The sequence below is a fragment of the Gopherus flavomarginatus genome, chromosome 23, assembly GCF_025201925.1.
Source record: "Gopherus flavomarginatus isolate rGopFla2 chromosome 23, rGopFla2.mat.asm, whole genome shotgun sequence".
NCBI lineage: Eukaryota > Metazoa > Chordata > Testudines > Testudinidae > Gopherus > Gopherus flavomarginatus.
Genome location: NC_066639.1, coordinates 5,009,821 through 5,034,761, shown reverse-complemented (window position 1 = coordinate 5,034,761; position 24,941 = coordinate 5,009,821). Strand labels below are relative to the sequence as shown.

The window sequence follows — 24,941 nt, the reverse complement described above, 5'->3', positions numbered from 1 at the left end:
TCACAGGATGACTATGAGCCTCCAATGTGATATGGCCGTTAAAAAAGCTAATGCGGTTTTAGGATGCATCAGGTGAGGTATTTCTAGCAAAGATAAGAAGGTGTTAGTACCGTTATATAAGGCACTGGTGAGACCCCACCTGGAATACTGTGTGCAGTTCTGGTCTCCCATGTTTAAGAAGGATGAATTCAAACTGGAACAGGTTCAGAGACGGGCTACTAGAATGATCCGAGGAATGGAAAACCTGTCATATGAAAGGAGACTCAAAGAGCTTGGCTTGTTTAGTCTAGCCAAAAGAAGGCTGAGGGGGATATGATTGCTCTTTATAAATATATCAGAGGGATTAATATTAGGGAGGGAGAGGAATTATTTAAGCTTAGTACCAATGTAGACACAAGAACAAATGGGTATAAACTGGACACTAGGAAGTTTAGACTTGAAATTAGACGAAGGTTTCTAACCATTAGAGGAGTGAAGTTCTGGAACAGCCTTCCAAGGGGAGTAGTGGGGGCAAAAGACATATCTGGCTTTAAGATTAAGCTTGATAAGTTTATGGAAGGGATGGTATGATGGGATAGCCTAATTTTGGCAATCAATCTTTGATTATCAGCAGATAAGTATGCCCAGTGGTCGATGATGGGATGTTGGATGGGATTGGATCTGAGTTACTGCAGAGAATTCTTTCCTGAGTGCTGGCTGATGAGTCTTGCCCACATGCTCAGGGTTTAGCTGATCGCCATATTTGGGGTCGGGAAGGAATTTTCCTCTGGGGCAGATTGGTAGAGGCCCTGGAGGTTTTTCGCCTTCCTCTGCAGCGTGAGGCATGGGTCACTTGCTGGTGGATTCTCTGCAGCTTGAGGTCTTCAAACACAATTTGAAGACTTCAATAACTCAGGCATAGGTTAGGGGTTTGTTATAGAAGTGGATGGATAGGGTTCTGTGGCCTGCTTTGTGCAGGGGGTTGGACTAGATGATCACATTGGTCCCTTCTGACCCTAGAATCTATGAATCTATGAGCTCTGATGCTGCAGAGCATTTGCCCTGTTTCCACGTTCCTGTTCCCCCTCCTGTTTGACTCAGTTTATATAGTAATATTCTCAGCTATACCTTTGCTTAACCAATCATTGTACTGAAATTTAATTAACCAGTCCTAACACATTGAAACATAATTCTCTAACCAACTGTATCCCACTACCTAATTAACTTACACCTAGCAAAATTAATTATACAGCAGACAAAAACAATTAGAGAACCAGACTGATTAACATTGTAAAGCGGTGGCCATAAAGATAAAAGAATACAAAAATGAGAGTTTCACAACCATAAGCATTGAGTAGTGATTTCTTGCCAAACCAGGCTGCTATCAAACTAAGTTTTCTTTAACCATCTTAAGATCTGTTTCTTTATCTGGTAGTGCTGGGCACTGTCAGGACAGGATCATCTTCCTAACAGCCCAATAGCACCTTATTTCAGTGTGACTGGTTTGGGATGTGAGGATGTGACCCTTTGCTTCCCAGCTTATGGCTGCCCCTGCTGCTTAGCCAAAGGCCTTAGCCTAAGGACAAAGCCTCAGACTGTCACGGTAAGAGAAGGCCCTTACAAATACAGACAGTGATTTTGATTCTTTGTTTTCATACTCCTGTAAGTAGCTAAGTGATAAAAATACCCCTAAGTTCTTATACTATAGGCTTTACAGGCAGGCCTGAATATCTCTATTCTAACAGTGGGTTCTGTCTCTTATCCCATTCTGTGTCTGTCTTGTGTATTTAGATTGTAAATTCTTCAGGGCATGGGCCATCTACTATTCTGTGTTTGTACTTGTCCTAGCACAATGGGGACCCACTGTTAGTTGCTCCTTAGCACTAATGTAATGAATATGATTTATAATCATAATAACTCTCCTGCCTCTTTGAGCCAAGGAAGCTAGCCTTGGAATGTTACTGCTTAACAATGAGCTGGGGGTTAAAACCATGGACTATTCTTTGTGACAAGTATCCCACAAATTCTACTGACCTCCCTGGTTTTCTTTGCCTGCAGTAGGGTTTCCAGTTTCCAAACCTGATATGATCTCCCAGGTGGAACGAGGGGAAGAGCCGTGGGTCCCAGACCTCCAGGGCTCTGAGAAAGAAGTGCTTCCAAGAGCTGCTTGCACAGGTGAGGACTTGGTTAAACCAACTCAACAACTGTGTGGGAATGCAGGAAACATTTGGGATGCCCTACAAAGACCCTGTGAGCTCTCCCAGTTCAGGATTGTTCCCTGCAGATGTGGAATCATTATGGCAGATGTCACTCATGGCTTCCCTCCTATTCTGACTGACAGCTGGCAGCAGGTCGCTCCGCGATCTCACTTTCCTCTGAGTGTTCTCGTGAGATGCAGACCAAAACTGATCCCTTCCTCTCTCCTCTGGGGAAGGTTTTGGGGAAAATCAGCTCCTGATAGGTTTGACCTCTCCCACACACATTTTGGATTGTTCATCCCTTTTTTCCATTCCTCTCTCTGAGATTTTCTTTCTTTCCGGTGCAGGTAGTGACCTGTGTCTGGATTCTCTCTGTCTCCCATCAGGTGATGGGATGGTGAGTGAGAATGAGGAGGAGAAACCCCATCAGGAAGATGCTGAGCGAAGAGAAGCACATGGAATGTTATCAGGAAGATCCAAAGAGAATGTTTCCAGGAGTTGTGCACTCCCAGAAAAAACAGAAGCCTGTGAGACTCAGGGGAGGCCAGAGGGAAACTTGAGTAGCCTCTCAGACCTTATAAGAAGCGGCAGAATCAACTTGGAAGAGACACGCTACAGGTGCCATGAGTGTGGGAAAAGCTTCAATTGGAGCTCTACCCTTGTCAGACATCGCAGAATCCACACAGGAGAGACGCCTTATACGTGCACTGAGTGTGGGAAAAGCTTCAGTCAGAGCTCACATCTTATCACGCATCAGATAATCCACACGGGAGAGAAGCCTTACACGTGCACTGAGTGTGGGAAAAGCTTTAACTGGAGCTCTACCCTGAATGCACATCGTAGAATCCACACAGGAGAGACGCCCTACACATGCTCTGAGTGTGGGAAAAACTTTAGTTGGCGCTCAGACCTTATCAAACATCAGAGAATCCACACAGGAGAGACGCCCTACACGTGCTCTGAGTGTGGAAAAAACTTTAGTTGGCGCTCAGACCTTATCAAACATCAGAGAATCCACACAGGAGAGACGCCCTACACATGCTCAGAGTGCGGGAAAAGCTTCAGTCGGAGCTCACATCTTATCACACATCAGAGAATCCACACAGGAGAGAAGCCCTACACATGCTCAGAGTGTGGGAAAAGCTTCAGTCAGAGCGCACACCTTATCGGACATCAGAGAATCCACACAGGAGAGACGCCTTACACGTGCACTGAGTGTGGAAAAAACTTTAGTTGGCGCTCAGACCTTATCAAACATCAGAGAATCCACACAGGAGAGAAGCCTTACACGTGCACTGAGTGTGGAAAAAGCTTCAGTCAGCGCTCAGACCTTATCAAACATCAGAGAATCCACACGGGAGAGACGCCCTACACATGCTCAGAGTGCGGGAAAAGCTTCAGTCAGAGCTCACATCTTATCACACATCAGAGAATCCACACAGGAGAGAAGCCCTACACATGCTCAGAGTGCGGGAAAAGCTTTAGATGGAGCTCAGACCTTATCAAACATCAGAGAATCCACACAAGGGAGATGCCCTACACATGCTCTGAGTGCGGGCAAAGCTTCAATCAGCGCTCAAGGCTCATTAGACATCAGAAAATGCACAGAAGAGAGAATTGTAATAAATCCCTTGACTAGTGTTGGCAAAAACGAAATTTTTTTAAAAAAATCACATTAGCTAATTCGCACATAGTGATTTTTGCATCGTCTTCACCGTGGTGTCTCAGCTCCACCAGATAAGATGCCGCCTTCTGCCTTTTGCAGCTCATCCTTCTTTGGGGTCAGTCCTATGATCTTTTCTATCAACTCCTTTCCTTTTGAGTCATAGGAGTGTGTATCCCTCCAGCTAGGAATGTTCATGAGTTCCAAGTTGGGGAGAGAGGTTTGATCCCAGCAAGGTACACTGAGGCAAAAACTACCTGTGCCTTCCATCCACTAGGAATGTACATGGCGTTAGCTGCTCAAGTTAGTGATCTTGGTGTAAAAAGTTGTAGTGCAGATGCAGCCCAGGTGCAGTGGTTGGCATTAGCTTTCCCCTTGACCTGACCTAAACTCCATCACTTTTCCTAGTCTAAACTAACCCTGAGCATCATGGTTATCCTGTTCCCCCATTTCAAAGCAATTCTTAGTCATCGAGTTCTCCCTTGGGGAACAAATTGTTTCATTCCCAGTTGTTCTGATGTTGCTTCAGGTTGTGCTGGAGAGCAGATATTTTCATTATTATTTTCCGCACTTAAAATGTATTGAACTATAACAAAGAGCAGGAAGAGGGCAGGGATAGGGAAAAAAGTCATTTCCTCCTCTGTAACAACAGACATAGTTAGGGTAAGTCAGAGGGAGTCCCTTATTCCCCATCACTGTCCTCCTTCAATCCGTGCTAGAACCTCAGAATCCTTTTCCTTTCCCCAGTTGTGGGATGGGAGACTTCCAAAAGTGCTCCCTGTGCTATAGCACATGGCTAAGCTCAGAGAATAAACCCCAAATCTCCCCTGAGCTTTGCTTTTTGAATTCTGTATTTCCGATTGCTTCAAGCCTGGGCATTGTGATTATTAACCAGTTTCTCTAGCATTGTTCCTACCACTGTTTCTGTAACATTGTTTTTTATGGGACAGGGTTGTTATTCCTTTGACTAACCCCAACCTGGAAGGCCAGGGTGTCTGTTTTCTCTGGCCCCTCCCCACAGACAAATCTGACAGGGTTGAACCTGCCTGGAGCAAACAAAAAGCCCCACCGGTCACACACACGAAGCAGATAGACATACACAAGACACAGAAGAAACTGAATAAGTTGAGCTATCAACATTTCCACTTTCCCACAGCATGTTAGTTCTGAAGCTTGTTTTAATTTCTTTTTTTTCTTAGAACCATAACTGGGGAAAGAGAACACTGGAGTGAGTGGAATTACAGAAGGAAGGGATAAGTCTCATGATTTGTCACTAACCAAAGGCTTTGTAAACAGAGCGATAATGTTACTGAATGGTCTGGCTAACCCTGCAGTTAGAAACAATCAGCTCTATGGGTGGTAAATTGACAGGCTTTGCTGCTGATCATGAAATAGCAGCTGTTGAAAGGTAATATACTTCTATTTCAATGCCTCTGGAAGTACAGAAAACTGTGATCTGTGTTAATGACAAGTTGCCATTTCTCAGTGCCACAATTTCTATTGTGTGTGTACAGGAAGGTTTGAATGTGTAGCAGGTAGTTTGATAAAGCTTAGCTATTTTATGTATGTAACAGACTCCTGGCCACCTCCAGCAGAGGTTTCAGTCACGTACTATGGCAACTTACTGAATGTCATCCAAATTAGTCCATTCCTCCCCATAGTCGGTCTCTGACCGGAATGTTAGAATGAGGCAGAGAACTGGGAAAGTATCGCAGTAGGAATACATTAAAAAGTGGGATTAATCAGAGCTGGGATGCAGACAGAGCCTGTTCTACAGCTGGTGAAGTGCTAGGGACACACTCCCACTAGTGCAGGCTCTGAAATAACGGCAGAAGCAGATCGAAGAGAATGAGCTCATGTGGGAGCTATGGGCAGCTGCCCTGTCAGTGCACCACTCACCTGGCAGGTGTTACACCAAACACAGCACTTCCCCTCTGGAAGAGAAACACGTCTCTCCGCTGCCACCACTTCATTATACTGTCCATGAGGCTGTTTGTCCTGCTGGACTTGGATCTCTTTGAGTGGTCCATGGTGAATCATAAAAGAGCAGGAGTCATCCCAATGGAAATCTCTTCACTTCTTTCTTAGTGTTACCTTCTTAGCCCTGGCTTTGGAGATGACATTAGCCTTCTCCTGTCTTGATTTTAGGTAGGATTTTGATCACCTTCTGGGGCTTGGCAGCTTAGAACTTTTGAGGGCTTTTCTCTGCCTTTTTGGTCCCCGCTGCAGTCAGTACATGCTAGACATGGGCATGGTGACTTTCCTGAGGATCTTGACAGCTTTAGCCAGCTTCTTGGGGGCTATTTTCCTGCTCACAGCCACTGTCATCTTCTCATGCCTTGTTCTGGAGACCCAGCTGCTGGTTGAATGGGAAGGAGCCAAAGTGCTGGTGACTTTATCCCGCACCAAGTTGCCTTTGCTTGTCAGACTCCTGAACTCCAACTGGACGTGGCTCTTGTTCTTCTACACAGCACAGCCCTGGACAGGAGGGATCTGCAAATGTACATTCCTATGATCGCTTTGTTTAATGGATGAAAACATAAACTCTACACTTAGAGGATTGGAACTGCTTTCAGCTGATGGTCAGCTTGGCTAGATTTTTATGCATTTGGACAGTGAAATGTTGAGTGTTTACATTCATTTCAAGCATCCCCGTATAGTGGAGCTCCTGAACATAATGGAGAATGGAAATGAAAATGTTTTCCCTTTTTTCAAAAATAAAAATAAGAAAATAAGAGGCTTATTAGAGGGCACTTGGATTTGAAGCAAGGACCCCTTGATCTTCAGTCAAACACTCTACCACTGAGCTTTACCCCAATGAGAGCAGATACTTTCCCCATTGTAACTGAAGCACATCAGTGATTCTAATAGCAGGGGGAGGTTCTCTCTGGGGTACAGAGATATTTCGGGGAGCTGGTGGCTCCTTTCTTTCCTCACTCTGGATTAAACTCAGTTTTTTATTCCATGGTACATGTTTTATGGAATAACAACAGCAGCTTGAAGAAAGAGGAGAGTAACTATCTCATTCTCAGCGCTGCTGAAGGTGGCCACGTCCCCTCTGTCTGACCATTGCCATTGCAGGAGAGAAGGTTTCAATGGAATTGAATGCCCTGGCTCAAACTAGAGACACAGAAAGGTTTTGCTGTTCGTTGAACAGCAAAGAAAATTGTGTCGGTATGGGAAACTGAGGAGGGACATGAAATGCCCACAGGGTGGCGCAATGCCCTAATCCAGACCTGCACAACTTGTAAAGTGGCAAGGGCCACATTACTCTAAAGTAAACAGCTGAGGGCCAAAACCGCCTTTGCCTGTGATGAGTGGCTCATATTGCAGTCTGCCCCAGTGAATAAGGGCTAGATGGAGACTGGGCAGTAGCTAAGACTGAGGTGAAGTGGGGATAGTGAGTGGAGGTTCCCCTGGGAGGGGGAGACCCATAACTGTAGGGGTACTGCCAGGGGGTACTGCCAGGTTAAAAGGGGCACCGGGGTCCTGGGAGGGACAGGGAGCCAGCTGCAGTAAGGCAGATCACCGGCCTGCGGTGGGCGCTCTGATGTCTGGAGAGCTAATTAGCAAGATGATCAGCAGGAGGTGCCGCCACGTGAGTCTGCCTCTGCTTACATTGGGGAAGAATGAACATGGTTTTTGTGAAGGAAAATCATGCCTCACAAATCTACTATAATTCTTTGAGAGAGTCAACAAGCATGTGGATAAAGGTGATCCCGTGTATGTAATATACTTAGATTTTCAGAAAACCTTTGACAAGGTCTCTCCTCAAAGGCTCTGAAGCAAAATGGGATAAGATGGAAGGTTCTCTCTGGGATAGGTATGTTTCAAAGGCAAGAAAGAAAGGGTCTGATTTATAGAATGGAGAGGTAAATAGTGGCGTCCCCCTGGGGTCTGTGCTAGGTCCAGCACTGTTCAACATACTCCTAAGTGATCTGGAAAAAGTGGTAAAAACAGTGAGATGGAAATATTTGCAGATGATACAAACCAACTCAAGTTAGTTACATCCAAAAGAGAGTGCAAAGTGTGACAAAGGGATCTCACCAAACTCTGTGACTGGGCAGCAAAAAGGCAGATGAAATTCAATGTGGATAAATGCAAAGTAATGCACATGGGAAAACATGATCCCAACTCTACATCTAAACTGATGGGGTCTAAATTTTGCTCTTACAACTTAAGAAAGAGATCTTGGAGTCACTGTGGATACTTCTCTGAAAACATCTACTCAATGTGCATCGGCAGTCAAAAAAGCGAGCAAAATATTGGGAAGTCATTAGGAAAGGGATGGCTAGCAAGACAGAAATATAATATTGCCTGTCTATGAATCTATGGTATGCCCACATCTTGAATATTGGAGCTGGTCCCCCATCTCAAAGAGATATATCGGAATTGGGAAAGGTACGGAAAAGAGCAACCAAAATAATTAGGAATCTTGAACAGTTTCCGTGTGAGGTGAGATTAATAAAACTGAGGGGAGTTTTCAGCTTGGAAAAGAGATGACTAAGGGGGGACGAGGATAGAGATCTATAAAATGATGACAAGTTTGGAGAAAGTAAATAAGGAAGTATCAGAGGGGTAGCTGTGTTAGTCTGGATCTGTAAGGAAGTGTTATTTACTCCTCATAACACAAGAACTAACGGTCACCCGATGAAATGAATAGACAGCAGGTTTAAAACAAACCAAAGAAAGTATTTCTTCACCCAACACACAGTCAACCTAGGAAAACTTTGCCAGAGGATGCTGTGAGGGCCAAGACTATAACACCAAAGAACTAGATAAGTTGATGGAGGAGAGGTCCATCATTGGCTATCAGCCAGGATGGGCAGGAATACAAAACCATGTTCTTGAAGTGTCCCTAACCTCTGTTTGCCGGAAGCTGGGAATGGGTGACGGGATGGATTGCTTGATGAGTCCCTGTTCTGTCGATTCCCTCGCGGGCACCTGGCATTGGCCACTGTGGGAGGATAGGATTCTAGAATGGCTGGACCATTGGTCTGATCCAGTGTGGCTGTTCTTATGACCAATAGAGGGCAGTCCCCACCAGCAATATTTATATTCGGTGCACTGAAAGGGCTAACTTTCCAAAGGTGACCAAAATGATTAGTGAAAGTGTTTTGGAGAAAAACACTTAACAGAACAATGTAAGTGAAAATTGGAAGTTGTTGTTTAAGGAGCTTGTTTGATGAGGCATAAGCCACGTTGCATAATTAGCTGAGCTTGCAATGGCCTTCCACTCAACTCGCTGCCATTTCTCCATCTGCAAATGTACCCATTTTAAAATCTAGATCCAATCAATTACAACACGTCAGGGAAGATTCTAGGCATCAATGATCTGATCATTGGGTTGATGGAGGTAAACAAGACATTCCCATAAGGCTCCCTCCCTCCCTCTTCCCAAGAGCCATCCTCATCCTCTCTGCCCTTTCTGCTCCACATCCTCTGCAAACTTTCGAAGACAGATGCCTGGTGATGGCCTTTGCTCGTGGGGATGTCGCCTAGTGGTCAGGGTTTTGGTCCCGTGGGACGGGAGGGTGCAGCAGATGGCAGGGGAGCCCAGGGCTTCCCATGGGCTCTGACCCAGGCCACTCTGAGGGCAACACTTCCTACCACCCTGATATTGTCCAAAGTTTGCAGGTTATCACAGGAAGCTCTGACGGGTGTCAGCTCACTGCTTGGCACCTCTTCTCAGCTGGGCATGTCATGGCAGCTTTCTCCTTCTTGGGGCGGCAGCTGTCTCAGTTACGCTGACAGATCCGGGTTGGTGACTTGTCAGTGGGTGGAGTCGAAGTGGGAACTCAGGAGCTTAGCTCTACAGCATGAACTAAAAGCCACCTGGCTGCTAGCTAAGACTGTAGAAAAGACTCGTTTTCTCTCTCCCTCTACATCCCAAGAAATTTCCCACCTACAAGGCAGGTGATGACACTGAGGCCTTCTTAGAAAATTTTGAAAGAGTCTGTCTTGGGTACAGCTTCCCTGAAGACCAGTACATGGTAGAATTGAGGCCACAGCTCAGTGGACCTTTAGCAGAGGTAGCAGCTGAAATGCCTAAGGAGAAAATGAACAACTATAAACTTTTTCAAACCAAGGCCAGATACAGAATGGGAATAACCCCGGATCATGCCCGTTGGCGTTTCAGAACTCAAAAGTGGAAACCAGATGTGTCATTTCCCAAACACGCCTACTACGTTGGGAAAAATTATGAGGCCCCGATATCAGGAAACAATGTTAAATCCATAGACAAACTGCACCTCCTCATACAAATGGAGCAGTTCTTGGATGGTGTTCCTGAGGACATAACACGGTACATACAAGATGGAAAACCCAAAAATCTCACCGAGGCGGGGGAGATTGGAGCCAGATGGATGGAAATGGCAGAAAGCAAGAAAGCTACTGTCAAGGGGAACGAATACCCCAGGGGGCACACCGACCATAAACCCTACAACCGAGGGCAACCAAAGACCCCACCTACAACCCAAGGAAAGCCACAGACACTCTATTCTCCCACCTCACCAGTCTCCAGTAACTCACCTCGACTCAGTGACCAGTCAGCTGGAAGATGCCTTAAGTGTAATGAACTGGGACATATCAAGGCCAACTGCCCAAAGAACACCAACCGAGTGCAAGTCATTACACCACCATCACACCAAAGATCCCCAGGCCCAGATGCCTCTCAAATACCCTTGGAGCGAAGGGAAATTTTGAGAGTGGACGGAAAGAAGGTGACTGCTTGGAGAGACACGGGGGCACAAGTGTCAGCTATCCACCAATCCTTCGTAGACCCCAAATTCATCAACCCAAAGGCCCAAGTGACAATTTACCCCTTCATGTCACAAGCTGTAGACTTGCCTACAGCTGAACTGCCTGTCCAGTACAAAGCTGGTCAGGAAAGTGGACCTTTGCAGTCTATGACAATTATTCCATTCCCATGCTACTGGGGGAAGACTTGGCCAACCAGGTGAAGAGGACCAAGAGAGTGGGAATGGTTACATGTAGCCAAACCAGGCAAGCTTCCAGACCCATTCCTGTTCCTGAGCCATCCACAAACGCCCCGTCGGTGTTACCAGAGACCCAGACAGGGGTAGTGGACCCGGATTCCATGCCAACCACTGAAACAGCCACAGCACCTCCAATCCCAGGCCCGGAACTGGAACAGCAACCAGCACCAGCAATTGCAACCACAGCTTCAAACTCAATGCCAGAGGGCACCAGTGAGCCAGAACTGGCAGAAGCAACAGACAACCATTCCCAAAAGGCTCAGCGAGAGCCTGAAATACCCTCAGGTGCACCAGCGGAGAGCGGTTCACCAGCAAGGGAAACAACCCCATTACCTACATCGCTTACAGAGGGACCAAGTCCAAGTCCCCAGCCTCAAGTGAACAGTTCCAGACTGAGCAGGAAGCAGATGACAGCCTTCAGAAAGCTTGGACGGCGGCACAGAACACCCCACCGCCTCTCAGCTCTTCTCACCGATCCCAGTTTGTTATAGACCAAGGACTTTTATACAAGGAGATTCTTTCTGGTGGACACCGGCAAGAATGGCAGCTGCAAAAACAGTTGGTGGTTCCAACTAAGTACCGGGGGAAGCTCTTAAGCTTAGCCCATGATCATCCCAGTGGCCATGCTGGGGTGAACAGAACCAAGACAGATGGGGAAGTCCTTCCACTGGGAGGCGATGGGCAAGGATGTTGCCAAGTATGTCTGGTCTTGTGAGGTATGCCAAAGAGTGGGAAAACCCCAAGACCAGGTCAAGGCCCCTCTCCAGCCACTCTCCATAATCGAGGTCCCATTTCAGCGAGTAGCTGTGAATATTCTGGGTCCTTTCCCAAAAAAAGACACCCAGAGGAAAGCAGTACTTACTGACTTTCGTGGACTTTGCTACCCGATGGCCGGAAGCAGTAGCTCTAGTCAACACAGGGCTAACGCTGTGTGTCAGACCCTAACAGACGTTTTTGCCAAGGTAGGTTGGCCCTCTGACATCCTTACAGATTCAGGATCTAATTTCCTGGCAGGGACCATGCAAAAACTGTGGGAAACTCATGGGGTGAACCACTTGTTGCCACCCCGTACCACCATCAAACCAATGGCCTGGTGGAAAGGTTTAATGAAACTTTGGGGGCCATGATACGTAAATTCATCAACGAACACTCCAATAATTGGGACCTAGTGTTGCAGCAGTTGCTGTTTGCCTACAGGGCTGTACCACATCCCAGTTTAGGGTTTTCACCATTTGAACTTGTGTATGGCCACGAGGTTAAAGTGCCATTACAGTTGGTGAAGCAGCAATGGGAGGGGTTTACACCTCCAGGAACTAACATTCTGGACTTTGTAAGCAACCTACAAAGCACCCTCCGACACTCTTTAGCCCTTGCTAAAGAAAACCTAAAGGATACTCAGGAAGAGCAAAAGGCCTGGTATGACAAACATACCAGAGAGCGTTCCTTCAAGGTAGGAGACCAGGTTATGGTCTTGAAGGTGCAACAGGCCCATAAGATAGAATTATCATGGGAAGGGCCATTCACGGTCCAGGAGCGCCTAGGAACTGTGAACTACCTCATAGCATTTCCCAATTCCTCACTAAAGCCCAGAGTGTACCATGTTAATTCTCTCAAGCCTTTCTATTCCAGAGACTTACAGGTTTGTCAGTTTACAGTCCAGGGAGATGATGCTGAGTGGCCTGAAGGAGTCTACTACGAAGGAAAAAAAGACGGTGGCGTGGAAGAGGTGAACCTCTCAACCACCCTGGAACGTCTGCAGCGGCGACAAATCAAGGAGCTGTGCACTAGCTTTGCCTCATTTTTCTCAGCCACCCCAGGATGGACTGAACGGGCATACCATTCCATTGACACAGGTAATGCTCACCCAATTAGAACCTCACCCTACCGGGTGTTCCTCACGCCCAAGCTACTATAGAACGGGAGATCCAGAACATGCTACAGATGGGTATAATCTGCTCATCTACCAGTGCATGTGCATCTCCAGTGGTTCTGGTACCCAAACCAGATGGGGAAATACGCTTTTGCGTGGACTACCGTAAGCTAAATGCGGTAACTCGTCTGGACAACTATAATGCCACGCACCGATTGGATCTATTGGAGCTATTTGAGAAGTTGGGACGTGCCCAGTTCATCTCTACAATAGACTTAACCAAGGGGTACTGGCAAGTACCACTAGATGAACCTGCCAAGGAAAGGTCAGCATTCGTCACCCATGCGGGGGTGTATGAATTCAATGTCCTTCCTTTCGGGCTTCGAAATGCACCCGCCACCTTCCAGAGGCTGGTAGATGGTCTACTAGCAGGACTGGGAGAATATGCCGTTGCCTACCTCGATGATGTGGCCATTTTTTCAGACTCCTGGCCCGAACACCTACTACACTGGAAAAAAGGTCTTTGAGTGCATCAGGCAGGCCGGACTAACTGTTAAGGTCAAAAAGTGTCAAATAGGCCAAAACAGAATAACTTACCTGGGACACCAGGTGGGTCGAGGAACCATAAACCCCCTACTGGCCAAGGTGGATGCTATCCAAAAGTGGCCTGTCCCAAAGTCAAAGAAACAGGTTCAATCCTTCTTAGGCTCGGCTGGGTACTACAGGCGATTTGTACCACACTACAGCCAAATCGCTGCTCCACTGACCGACCTGACCAAAAAGACCCAGCCAAATGCAGTTAAGTGGACTGATGAGTGTCAAAAGGCCTTTACCCAACTTAAGGCAATGCTCATGTCTCACCCTGTGCTAATGGCCCCGGACTTTGACAAGCCATTCCTAGTAACCACAGATGCATCTGAGTGTGATATTGGAGCAATTCTCATGCAGGAAGCAACGGATCACAACTTCCATCCTGTCATGTTTCTCAGCAAGAAACTGTCTGAGAGGGAAAGTCACTGGTCAGTCAGTGAAAAGGAATGCTATGCCATTGTGTACGCCCTGGAGAAGCTACGCCCATATGTTTGGGGACGGCGGTTCCAGCTACAAACTGACCATGCTGCACAAAAGTGGCTTCATACTGCCAAGGGGAACAACAAGAAACTTCTTCGTTGGAGTTTAGCTCTTCAAGATTTTGATTTTGAAATTCAACACATCTCAGGAGCTTCTAACAAAGTAGCTGATGCTCTCTCCCGTGAGAGTTTCCCAGAATCCAGTAGTTAAAAAGTGTTCTTAAAATGTATAAATCTGTTAGTTATATACTTAGTGGTATATATAAAGGCGCATGTGTTGTATTAATCTGTTTATTTTAAAGGTTCTAGGAGGAAATTGCTGCCAGTGAGGTTCCCCACTGTCTGCAATTTGGAGGGCGTCATAAACAGATAGCTAAGGGTTAATATCTCTTTCAGCTGGAAAGAAGTAACCTGAAACACCTGAGGGTTCAGCACTGGAAGTCTGGTCAGTTTTCCCAGCACTGCCCAGGGGGTTGGTTTCTCTATTTCCTGTTTCACAAATTAGGGAATTTTCTCCCTCAACACCCAAGTGTTTGTTCTGAGGATCTAGGCCCATGTTAACAAGTCCCAGCAGGTTTGTCACACTCTGTCCCCCTCCCTTTCCTCACCCAGGGTATTCCCTGCCCCCTCCAGCCCTAACTCCCCACAAGTTGCCACCTCTTCAGTATTTCCTGCCCCTCCCCTCCAGCAGGAACCCACCAGCAACCCCCCAGTACCCCCGACCTGAGCTGTGCCACTGCAGCCGGAGAAGCCCCCCTTTCCCCCGGCCGGGCCGGGAGGCATTAATGCCTTCCTGTGCCCTGCAACCCTGCCCCGCTCCCAGCTGCTCCAGCCCCTTCCTGTGTCCTGCAACACCCCCGCTCCCAGCTGCTCCAGCCCCTTCCTGTGCCCTGTAACCCCCCCCTCCCAGCTGCTCCAGCCCCTTCCTGTGCCCTGCAACCCCCCCCCGCTCCCAGCTGCTCCAGCCCTTTCCTGTGCCCTGTAACCCCCCCCTCCCAGCTGCTCCAGCCCCTTCCTGTGCCCTGCAACCCCCCCCCCGCTCCCAGCTGCTCCAGCCCCTTCCTGTGCCCTGCAACCCCCCCCCCCAGCCTGCAGCTGACACCCTCTGCTGAGCCGGGCACTGCAAGGGGGGGTCCTGCTACACCAGCCCCTGCCCCTGCTTTTCCCCTGGGGAGCCCCAGCGCCTCTCCTGCCCCTCGGCCCCAGCTCTGCCACTCCCTGGGAAAAGGGGGGAGTCTGAGAGGCACCGGCTGGGGGAGGGGCCGGGGCCGGGGGAAAGGATGAGCTGTGAGGGGAGGGTCAGGCTGGACCCAGGGACCTCCCTTCCCTGGGCGGGAGAGAGCGGAAGCGCCCCCGGGGCAAGCTGGGAGATGTAGTTCCTGACTCTTCCTGGACCGGAAGTGACGGGTGATAGAGAAGAAGCCGAGTTGAAAGCACACCCGGGTCGCTCCGGCTCTGCCTGGCTCGTGCGGGGCTGTTGGAGCCTCTCCCGGGGCCAGAGAAGAGTTTGTGCCATTGGGGCTCTGGGCATGCGCAGGTCGGGCGGGAGGAGAGTCCCGCACGCGCAGAGGCCGCGTCACCCGCTGCTGGTGCCTGGGGCCGGGACCGGGCGGAGCAGGAGAGTTTGTGCCAGTGAGACCCGTTAACCCCCCCGCGCCCGGCCTGGGCCCTGCCCCGCTGGAGCTGCCCTGGGGCCGCCAAGGGCTCTGCCCACCCCGCTGCAGAGCTGCAGCCTCTGGGTCCCTGAGTGAGCCCCGGGGGGAGGGCCAGGCGGTGACTCTGCCCCAGTGTCCGGGGGGGGGACCCGGCATCTCGCAGCACCGGGATCTGCTCCCAGGGGGGGCAGCGCCCACGCGGGGCTCGGAGCTGCTGTCCCCGCAGGAGCCCAACACCCCCCAGACCCGGCCAGGCTCTGCCCTGGGGCCCCATGGGGGGTGGTGGGGGGAGGGGCCCGGCCCCACTGGGGTCCCTGCGTGGGACCGGGCGGGGGCTGGGGGTGAGACCAGGCTGGGGGGCTGGGAAAGGGGCGGGTGGGAAATGTCTGTGCAGCCCGGACATGGCCAGGGGGGGAGAAGAGCAGGTGACCCCCGAGGAGCGTGGAGAGAAAGGGGGAGGCTGAGATCCCCTCGGATTTACCGCTGCCCCCCCGTGGGGACCCCCCCCGTCCTGCCCCCTTTCTCCCTAGAGAGCAACGAGCAGCACCCAGGGTGACCCCCCTCCCCCCAAACCCCTGAGAAGTTCCCTGTTCCCCTCCCCCCATTGTGCTTCATTTTCTCTCCATTTTACCAGTGTCTAGCTCTCACTGTGGCTGCTGAGGGGTTGAGGGGTATCTGGGATCCCTGGCCAGGGACTCTGCGGACTGGGTGCCAGGAAATATCTGGTGGGCCCCTGGCTGGGTTTGTGGGGGTGTCTGGGGACCCTGGTTGGGGGGTCTGGGCTCTGGGTACTGGGGGGTGTCTGGGGGCCATTACTAACCCTGATCCTTCTCCCTGATCAGTTTGTGCCAGAATCCTAGCTCCAAGCACTGCCAGGCAGTCCCCGGCCAGGCCCAGTTACTGTGATAACTTTCTATCCACTTGTCAAACGCTGTGAGGTGAAATCACAGATTTTTCTTATCTCCTCTCTTGAAAACTGCAGGAACTTCCAGTTCCATTGGGAATATTCATTCCCTCCCCCCCAGCCCTTATCCTAGATCTGGGGGCGAGGGAGGTGGGAAGGGGGTCAGCACTGCCACACAATGGTCTCTTCCACAGCATTTTAGACTCATTTCTGAACTCTGGTTTCATTGAGACCAGTTTTATGCATCCGAAGCAGTGAGTTTTAGCTCATGAAAGCTCATGCTAAAATAAATTTATTAATCTCTAAGGTGCCACAAATATTCCTGTTCTTTTTGCAGATACAGACTAACACGGCTGCTACTCTGAACATTGAGACCAATGTTAATCCAGAGTGACTGTATGGAAAGACGAGTGACTCAAGAAGGACAGTGGGGCAAATGGGATCAGCAATTCTCCCTGTGAGGAGGGGCGCTCATTAGCTGCTCTCCCCGGAGAGCTAAAGGAGGGAAGCTGCTTAGATGCTCTGTCCCTCTCTGCTCAGGATATTGGGGTTCAGCTTCTTGGGTCAGACACTGCAGCCTCCATTGTGATCTGGGAGACCAGGCTTGGCAGCTGCTGCTACCCCAGTGGGGTTCTGTGCTGGCAAGTGACCTTAGTTCAAGCTTCTTTTCTGTCCAGCCCAGGGGATGACTTTCTCCAGCTCGTACTAGCCCCTTGTGGGAGACCTGGGCCCTGTTAATACCAATTCTACCACAGACTCCAGGTAACTGAAAGACTTCAGGGAAAGTGCTGGGGTCTGGCAAGAAAGTGACTCTGCACAAACAGCCCTTCCTCATTTCTACTCCCATTAGCAATTGCCAGGAGAAAGTCCAGCCATGGGAGAGCATAGCCCCCAGGAATGGGACTTTCCCAGCCAGAGGGGCAGGGAGAGAGGACAGGGGAAGGGGAGACTAAAAGTGGCAGTGTGAGAAATGAATGTGGGGGAGAGATTTCCAGCTCTCTAGTCCACCCAGAGACATGTATTGCTGCATCCTGGGCAGAACCACTTTCCAGTGAACAAAACAAGGATCAGAGAGAGGAAAAGCCAGTTCCTGACTCCATATTCCCCTGCTGGGTTGTGGCTGCTGTGGGGTCAGTGTCCGAGGGAATCCCCCACAGTGACTCCTTTGGTTCTGCTCTTTTCTAGCCTTGTGTTCAGAGACTTTGTTATGAGGTGAGGGGAGGGAGAAGGGAGGTTAAAAATCTCTCTGTGGGCTTAGCCTGGCAGCAGGGGCCAGGTCTACAGTGTAATAACATGCTTGATCTCTTTCTCAGCATGGCAGAATCTAGGGTGTCTGTCTACAGGGAAAGGGCCTGGGAGAATCATCTGGTGAAATTAACTAAAGTCTGTTCTGAAACCCCCACAACTGTCCTTCTCACCCAGACAGGTGGTAGAATGACATCCTTTTTTTGCTCCAGCTCATCCCATCCTCCCATGGGAGAGGGAAGAGAAATGAGTGCAGGGAAGCCTGTTAAGGTAGGAATTATCGGGAGGTTGCTGGTGGGTTCCTGCAGAGCGGGAGAGGGACAGCAAATACACCAGAGATGGGAAGATATGCACAGTCTGGTTTGGAGGTTGGAACGGGGCAGGAAATGCACAGGGTGGGGAAGGGAGGAGGACAGCTTGAGATAAACCTGCTGGGAGTTGTTTATTAAGTGGCCTAGATTCTAGGAACAGACCCATGAGATTAGGTGGTGGAAATACCCTAATTTGTGAAACTGAGAATAACTCAGCTTCATAGAGCTAGTCAAACTGACCAGACTCCCAGTGCTGGAGCCCGACCTGACTAACCAGCGGCTGCTGTGAGATATGAAGGGGGCATCCATCAGTGAGGTTTAGGGGAGCTGCCCCGCACTTCATATCCAGCTCCTCACGATGAGGTTATTGGGCTTCCTACCAGGGAGCTCTCCCTGGATTCTGCTAGGGCCTCCATCTCCTACATCGGTCGGTGGCTAGTAGGGGGGTGATGGATCTGCTGGGAGAGACAAGGGGCTGTCTCTTGGTCCCCTTAACGTGGTGTTTCCAGGATGCTCTTTGCAGGGTGGGGGTTTGACTCTGTTAACTATGATCCACCCAGAGCTTGCATTTAATTGACTCCTCTCCCCCACAGAGAGTGGGGCTGAGAATAGGACATCACGTACTGAGTGTTGAACTCTTGCTCTTTCAGGGACCGGTGACCTTCGAGGAGGTGTCTGTGTATTTCACCAGGGAAGAGTGGGCTCTGCTGTACCCCACTCAGAGAGCCCTCTACAGGGATGTCATGCAGGAGAACTATGAGAATGTGACCTCATTGGGTAAGGATTCCCGTCCCCTTGGTTCTTGGAATAGGAAATGAAGAGAGAAGGTTCATGCCAACCCCACAATGCCACCTCTACTCTGCCCTGTTTCAGCATGTCATAAACAAATAGCTAAGGGTTAATGTCTCTTTCACCTGGAAAGAAGTAATCTGAACCACCTGACCAGAGGACCAATCAGAAAACCGGATTTTTTCAACTCTGGGTGGAGGGAAGTTTGTGTCTGAGTTCTTTGTTTTTTGTCTGCCTGTATGCTCTCTCGGAGGAGGAGTGATTTCTATTTTCTGCTTTCTAATCTTCCGTTTCCAAGTTGTGAGTGCAAAAAGGGTTTGTTGTTTTTGTATTTACATGTCTATAGTGGCTGGAGTGCTTTGATTTGTATTCTTTTTGAATAAGGCTGTTTATTCAATATTCTTTTAAGCAATTGACCCTGTATTTGTCACCTTAATACAGAGAGACCATTTGTATGTATTTTTCTTTCTTTTTTATATAAAGCTTTCTTTTAAGACCTGTTGGAGTTTTTTCTTTAGGGAGGAACTTCAGGGAAATTGAGTCTGTACTTCCCAGGAAATTGGTGGGAGGAAGAAGTCAGAGGGAGATCTGTGTGTGTTAGATTAACTAGCCTGAATTTGCATTTCCTCTGGGGGAAGAGGGAGGTAATTCTGTTTTCCAGGACTGGGAACAGGGAGGGGGAGTCCCTCTGTTTAGACTCACAGAGTTTGCTTCTGTGTAGCTCTCCAGGAGCACCTGGAGGGGGGAAGGAAAAAAGGTTTATTTCCCTTTGTTGTGAGACTCAAGGGATTTGGGTCTTGGGGTCCCCAGGGAAGGTTTTCGGGGGGACCAGAGTGTCCCAAAACACTCTAATTGTTTGGGTGGTGGCAGCAGTACCAGGTCCAAGCTGGTAGCTAAGCTTGGAAGTTTTCATGTTAACCCCCACATTTTGGACGCTAAGGTCCAAATCTGGGACTAAAATTTGACACAGCATCACCCCAATATGCCAGTGACACACACACACTGCCACAGGCCCTCCCCTGCTGCAGAACATTTTGGGAACAGAGCACAGGAGCCATATCGCACAGTGTCAAATAGCTCCTGTTTGCTCAAGTGAACTTCTTTGAGATGGGACGACCATATCTGCATGGAGTATTCGAGATGTGGGCGTACCATGGATTTATATAGAGGCAAGAGGAGATTTTCTGTCTTATTATCTATCCCTTTCTTAATGATTCCCAACATTCTGTTCACTTTTTTTCACTGCTGCTGCAGATTGAGTGTATGTTTGCAGAGAACTATCCACAGTGACTCCAAGGTCTCTCTCTTGAGTGGAAACGGCTAATTTAGACCCCATCATTCTGTATATATAGTTGGGATTATGTTTTCCAATGGGCTGCAGTATGTGTTATCCTGACATCTAGTACTGCTGAGATCCTGAATTCAGTGATATCCCTGCCCTTCCTGTTCCCTTTCTCCACCGAACCCCACCACCCCATGCTTCCTGTTCCCAGCTTCCACAGGACTCTCTCTCTTTGTCTCTGTCTCTGGACCTCTCTGTCAGCAAGCAGCAGTGCCAAGGAGACTTGCCCTCTCTCTGGAGTCTTTGATTTCTGGGACATAGATTTACTTTCTCTGTGTTTTAGGAGACTCTTTGAAATTGAGTGTCTGTGATATTAACCACAGTGCAACCTGGACTGTTGAACAGCTCAGTCCCCTCAGTTCCCAAGCTGGGGTGCCTTTTCCACTGCTCTACTGTGAAAGCAGCCACTCCTGGGCAGTTCACACACGGTCTCCACCATGTAACTCACTCCCAGCTACACAGTTTTGAGTGCTGCTAGTCAGTGACTCACAAATTACAGTACCTCACAGGAGAACCCCAGAAAATTCTCTGCTCCCTGACTTTCCCCAGAAATGTGCATCTTTCCCTGTCCAGCACACTCCTGAACAACGCAAGCTCATATGAAGTCTGTCATTTCATCAGTGGAAAATGACGTGCGCCAGCCTTGTTATCCCAGATGAAGTTTCCAACACACTTTAATACAACCACACTGCTTAGATAAACAATAAAACAAGATTGTTAACTATCAAAAAAATTTTTAAGATACAGATAATGAGGCATAAAGCTCAGAATTGTTTACAAAATAAATGCAAGATAAAACACTGAACTAATGTTTAAGTTAACAAGCTGAAACGAATTCAAGGCAAATGTTTCTCTCACCCTGTGCTGAGACAGGCTGGTTTTCCTTTCAGCCAGGACTCGGCCTAACCCACCTCTGCCGTCCACGTTCAGTTCTTCAGGAGTTGTCATGAGCAGAGGGAAAGGGGAGAGAGAGAGAGTCTCATGCATTTTCCTCACCTCTTTTTATAATTCAGTCCTTTGTACTAGAAACCACTTCAGTTCTCAGCTCAGTTACGGTGACAGGCTATCTGTTGGAGATGTGAGAATTTTGCGGGAAAGTCTACAGAAAGAGCTTTGGAGGTTTGGTCAAGCTAGTAGGCCTAAAGTATTAGCTGAGCTTGTTTCTCTGTGTAAAGGGCAGAGAAAGGCAAAGTGGAATGGAAAGTCCCCAAATTGGGGAACAATGGCTTTGTGTGCCGAAGGGGCCTAAGTAGGTGAAGTGGAAAGTTCCCAAACACACTGATTTGCAATAACCGAGATTGTGAAACATAACCACAGTGGAAGTGTTAGAAAAGTCAAACCACAAACTAGACTAGGAATAACAATAAGAGGAGAGGCCGGATATGAAAAACTGATTGTTCAGCTTGCTTTTGACCTGCATCATATTTTGCAATATATTCCAAATAAGGTAATTAATGTGCAGCCTATGTGTCATTGTTTGTGGTTTTAAGCTTTAAAAGGCTTGTGTGATTTTTAGCTCAGGGGGACAGTATTCCAATAGCTGTCGCTCCCTGCACGCTTGTAACCAAGAAAAGAGCCTCAGTCATGTGGTCATTTTCCACAACAGCTTCAAGAGGTCCCTGTGATGGAATGTAAATGTCTTCTTCACACCTTCCCCCTGCAGGAGAATGGCTGTTTGACCAGCTGTTTGCCTTGCTGTCTCTGAGGAACTGGTCTGTGGGTGTTCCCCAGAATTGTAACTTTTTCAATAATATCATACTGTAAAATCTCATAACTTTACATACAGTGTTACTACACATTTTAACAGGAGAATAATATTCAGTAGATTATGGGTTTTCAAATGATACCTCACAAGCCATACTGTGTACAAAATTGATCATAATTTTCTAGAAGAGTGAACACAGGGGTACAGACTGACACACTGTCTGTGTGTGTGTTCCCAGCAGATATGTGAGTATTTCAATCCCTCTAAGCATAGTGTTCGGCATCTTCATGGACCTGGGGCACTGGTCCTGGAAATTCACTGGTTTACGAAGTGTGACACTGTATGGAATTGTGAGACACTTTTGGTATTAATAATAAAATAATAAAATCTGATAAAATTGCAATGAATCATGCTAGATATGCCATGGAAGGTGTCAGTGAAAATGTTATGATTTTCCAAGTATGATCATTTTGTTTCTATCACCTTTGTATTGTGAGTTATAGATATGTAGGGTATATCTGTATTTCCAGACTTGGGCAGTGTTTCTGGGTGACACCTCCAGAAATATTGGCATCAACACTGCCTAGCCTGTTTGATGGCCCATTGAGGGTCATCAGCTGTACAATGAGCCCATGGAAAGGATCAAGGGTATACACCTATTGAGTCAGCAAGACATTCCCGGGTAAGCCTGTGTACTGAGACCTCCAAAGCTTTTCCATGCCATGTGTTGTGAATCTTATGTTTGGGACACAGGAAGAACAAGCCACATGGCAAAAGGAATATAAAGCGCAACTGCATCATCTCCATCTTGTCTTCAATCCCCCTTCCTACTTCTGGAGCAACTTCTCTACAAACTGAACCCTGGAACAAAGGACTGAATGACCCATCCAAGCTGTGGATGTGTTCCCGACAGACTTTCACACCGGCAACTCACTAATATTGCTAAGAACCTGATCTATCCATTTTGGAATGTATCTGACTGCTTTCCCGTTTAACTTCATTCTCTCTTATTTTGTTTAAACCTTTAGTTTAGATGCTAAAGGATTGACTGGGAGTGTGGTATTTTGGGTAAGATCCAAACCTGTGCTGACCTGGTAACGTGGCTGACCTTTGGGATCAGAGGATCATTTTGTTTATGTGCGCAGTTTTTAAATAATCTCTCACTGTGCTGAATCTAAGTGCTGATTGGGAATCAGAAAACTGAGATGCAATAAAGGGGGCTGTGTGATTTCTTTTTTCAGCTTCTCGATAACCCGTGTGGGTGATCTCTTTTTCAGCCTGCCCTGATCTTGGCATTTTCAGTGAGAACTGCCTCTGGCCAACCAGGTCACACTAAGCACTGAAGTTAAATTAATAGAATGTGTTTTAGGACAAAGTCTTATGAAGTCAGCTGAACTCCTTTGTTTTCTTTCATCTCAGCAAGGTTTCCTGTTACCCAGCCTGATGTGATGTCCCAGCTGGAACAAGGGGAAGAGCCGTGGGTCCCAGACCTCCAGGGCTCTGAGGAAAGAGAGATCCTGAGAGCTCCCCGCACAGGTGAGAAAACATTAAACCAACTCACAATCTGTAAGTGCCTGAAGGAAACATCTGGGATGCCCAACAAAGCCCTTGGGAGGTCTCTCAGTTCATTATTGTCCCTAGTAGGTGTTGTATCCTCAGGGTAAATATAGCTCACGGCTTCCTGTAGATCTTAGGAGACACCAGGCATTAGCTTCCTCCCTTCCCCCTGCATATTTGGATGGGATTTGAAGGCTGAATTCATCCCCCTCCTCTGTCCTATTTAGGGGAAGAGTTTGGGGGAGGTCAGTTCCTGATTTTTATTTGACCTGTCTTCAGTGCTTGTTTTGGTTTGGTCTTCCCCTTTCCATCCCTGTTTGAGATTTCTGTCTCTATCACAGCAGGTGATGCAATGGCATGTGAGAAAGAGGAGCAGAATTCTCAGAAGGAAAATGTTGAGCAAGTGGATAAACACAGAGCATTATCGCAAAGATCGAAAAGGAATGTGTCCAGGAGTAATGAGCAGGGAAACTCCTTTGAGATTCAGCACAGACCAGAAAGAGAGCAAGGAAACCAGCCAGGGGACAAATTGGATAAACGTATTTCCTGTTGGGGAACTCAGAAGGTCCTCATGGAAACCACAACACAACAGGAAATCCTTAGGCGAAAGAGAAAAAATACATGCACTGAGTGTGAGAAAAACTTCACTCACAGATCAAGCCTTTCTGTTCATCTGAGAATCCACACAGGGGAGAGGCCCTACGAATGCCATGAGTGTGTGGCAAAACCTTCAATCGCAGCTCAAACCTTTCTGAGCATCGGAGAATCCATGCAGGGGACAGGCCCTACAAATGCAGTAATTGTGGGAAACCCTTCACTCACAGATCAGCCCTTTCTGTGCATCAGAGAATCCACACAGATGAGAGGCCCTATGAATGCAATGAGTGTGGGAAAAGCTTCACTCACAGATCAGCCCTTTCTAGACATCAGAGGATCCACACAGGTGAAAGACTCTATGAATGCAGTGAGTGTGGGAAAACCTTCAACCACAGCTCAAACCTTATTACCCATCAAAGAATTCACACAGGGGAGAGGCCGTATAAATGCTGTGAGTGTGGAAAATGCTTCAGTAAGAGTTCAGCCCTTTCTGAGCATCAGAGAATTCACACAGGGGAGAGGCCCTATGAATGCAGTGAGTGCGGGAAAACCTTCTCTTGGCACTCAGCCCATGTTAGCCAACAGAGAATCTGCAAAGGAGATCAACATTGTAACAATCTCTAGGGCTATCAAGACTTTCTTTTCTTTAATACTTTTCCTGATTCCCACATAGTAACCTTTAAAGCTCTTTGAACTGTTTGCAGCACTGTTATTCCTCAGCTTGTCCAGATGAGTGGTCCATTTTTGCCTTTTGCAGTTCGCCCTCTTTTGAGATGGACCTATTTGTCCTTTCTATTGTCCTACAAGTAATTTGACTGTGCCCTTCCTATGAGGAACCAGAGAGCGTCACATTTATACCATTCCTCCTATTGCAAAGTTATTGTTAGAGTCACCAGTGATACAGATTGTATCATTGACAGTTGTTCTCACATTGCCCTGGGTTGTGCTGAAGAGCAGTTATACTGGGAATTTTTCAAATTAGATGTAAATGAAGAGGAGCTGGGGCAGGAAAAAAGTGTCATTTCAGCTTCCGTGACACTGGAAGTAGATGAGGTGAC

At 48.0% G+C, this 24,941-nt stretch overlaps 1 protein-coding gene and 1 long non-coding RNA gene across 2 annotated transcripts in view; both read left to right on the top strand.

Annotated features, from left to right (window-relative positions):
* Positions 1 to 24,578, top strand: part of LOC127039467 (zinc finger protein 436-like) — a 121,717-nt gene extending 97,139 nt beyond the window's left edge. Inside the window, 4 exon segments of the mRNA XM_050933236.1 lie at positions 2,041 to 2,154; positions 2,525 to 3,803; positions 23,908 to 24,001; positions 24,004 to 24,578. Of these exon segments, the coding sequence (XP_050789193.1) occupies positions 2,041 to 2,154; positions 2,525 to 3,803; positions 23,908 to 24,001; positions 24,004 to 24,507 (1,991 nt within the window). The 3' untranslated portion in view covers positions 24,508 to 24,578.
* On the top strand, positions 15,325 to 19,178 carry LOC127039486 (uncharacterized). The gene is made up of 2 exons (XR_007771043.1): positions 15,325 to 15,410; positions 18,544 to 19,178. It is a non-coding gene; the product is annotated as an uncharacterized LOC127039486 (long non-coding RNA).
* Positions 24,579 to 24,941: the final 363 nt, after the last annotated feature.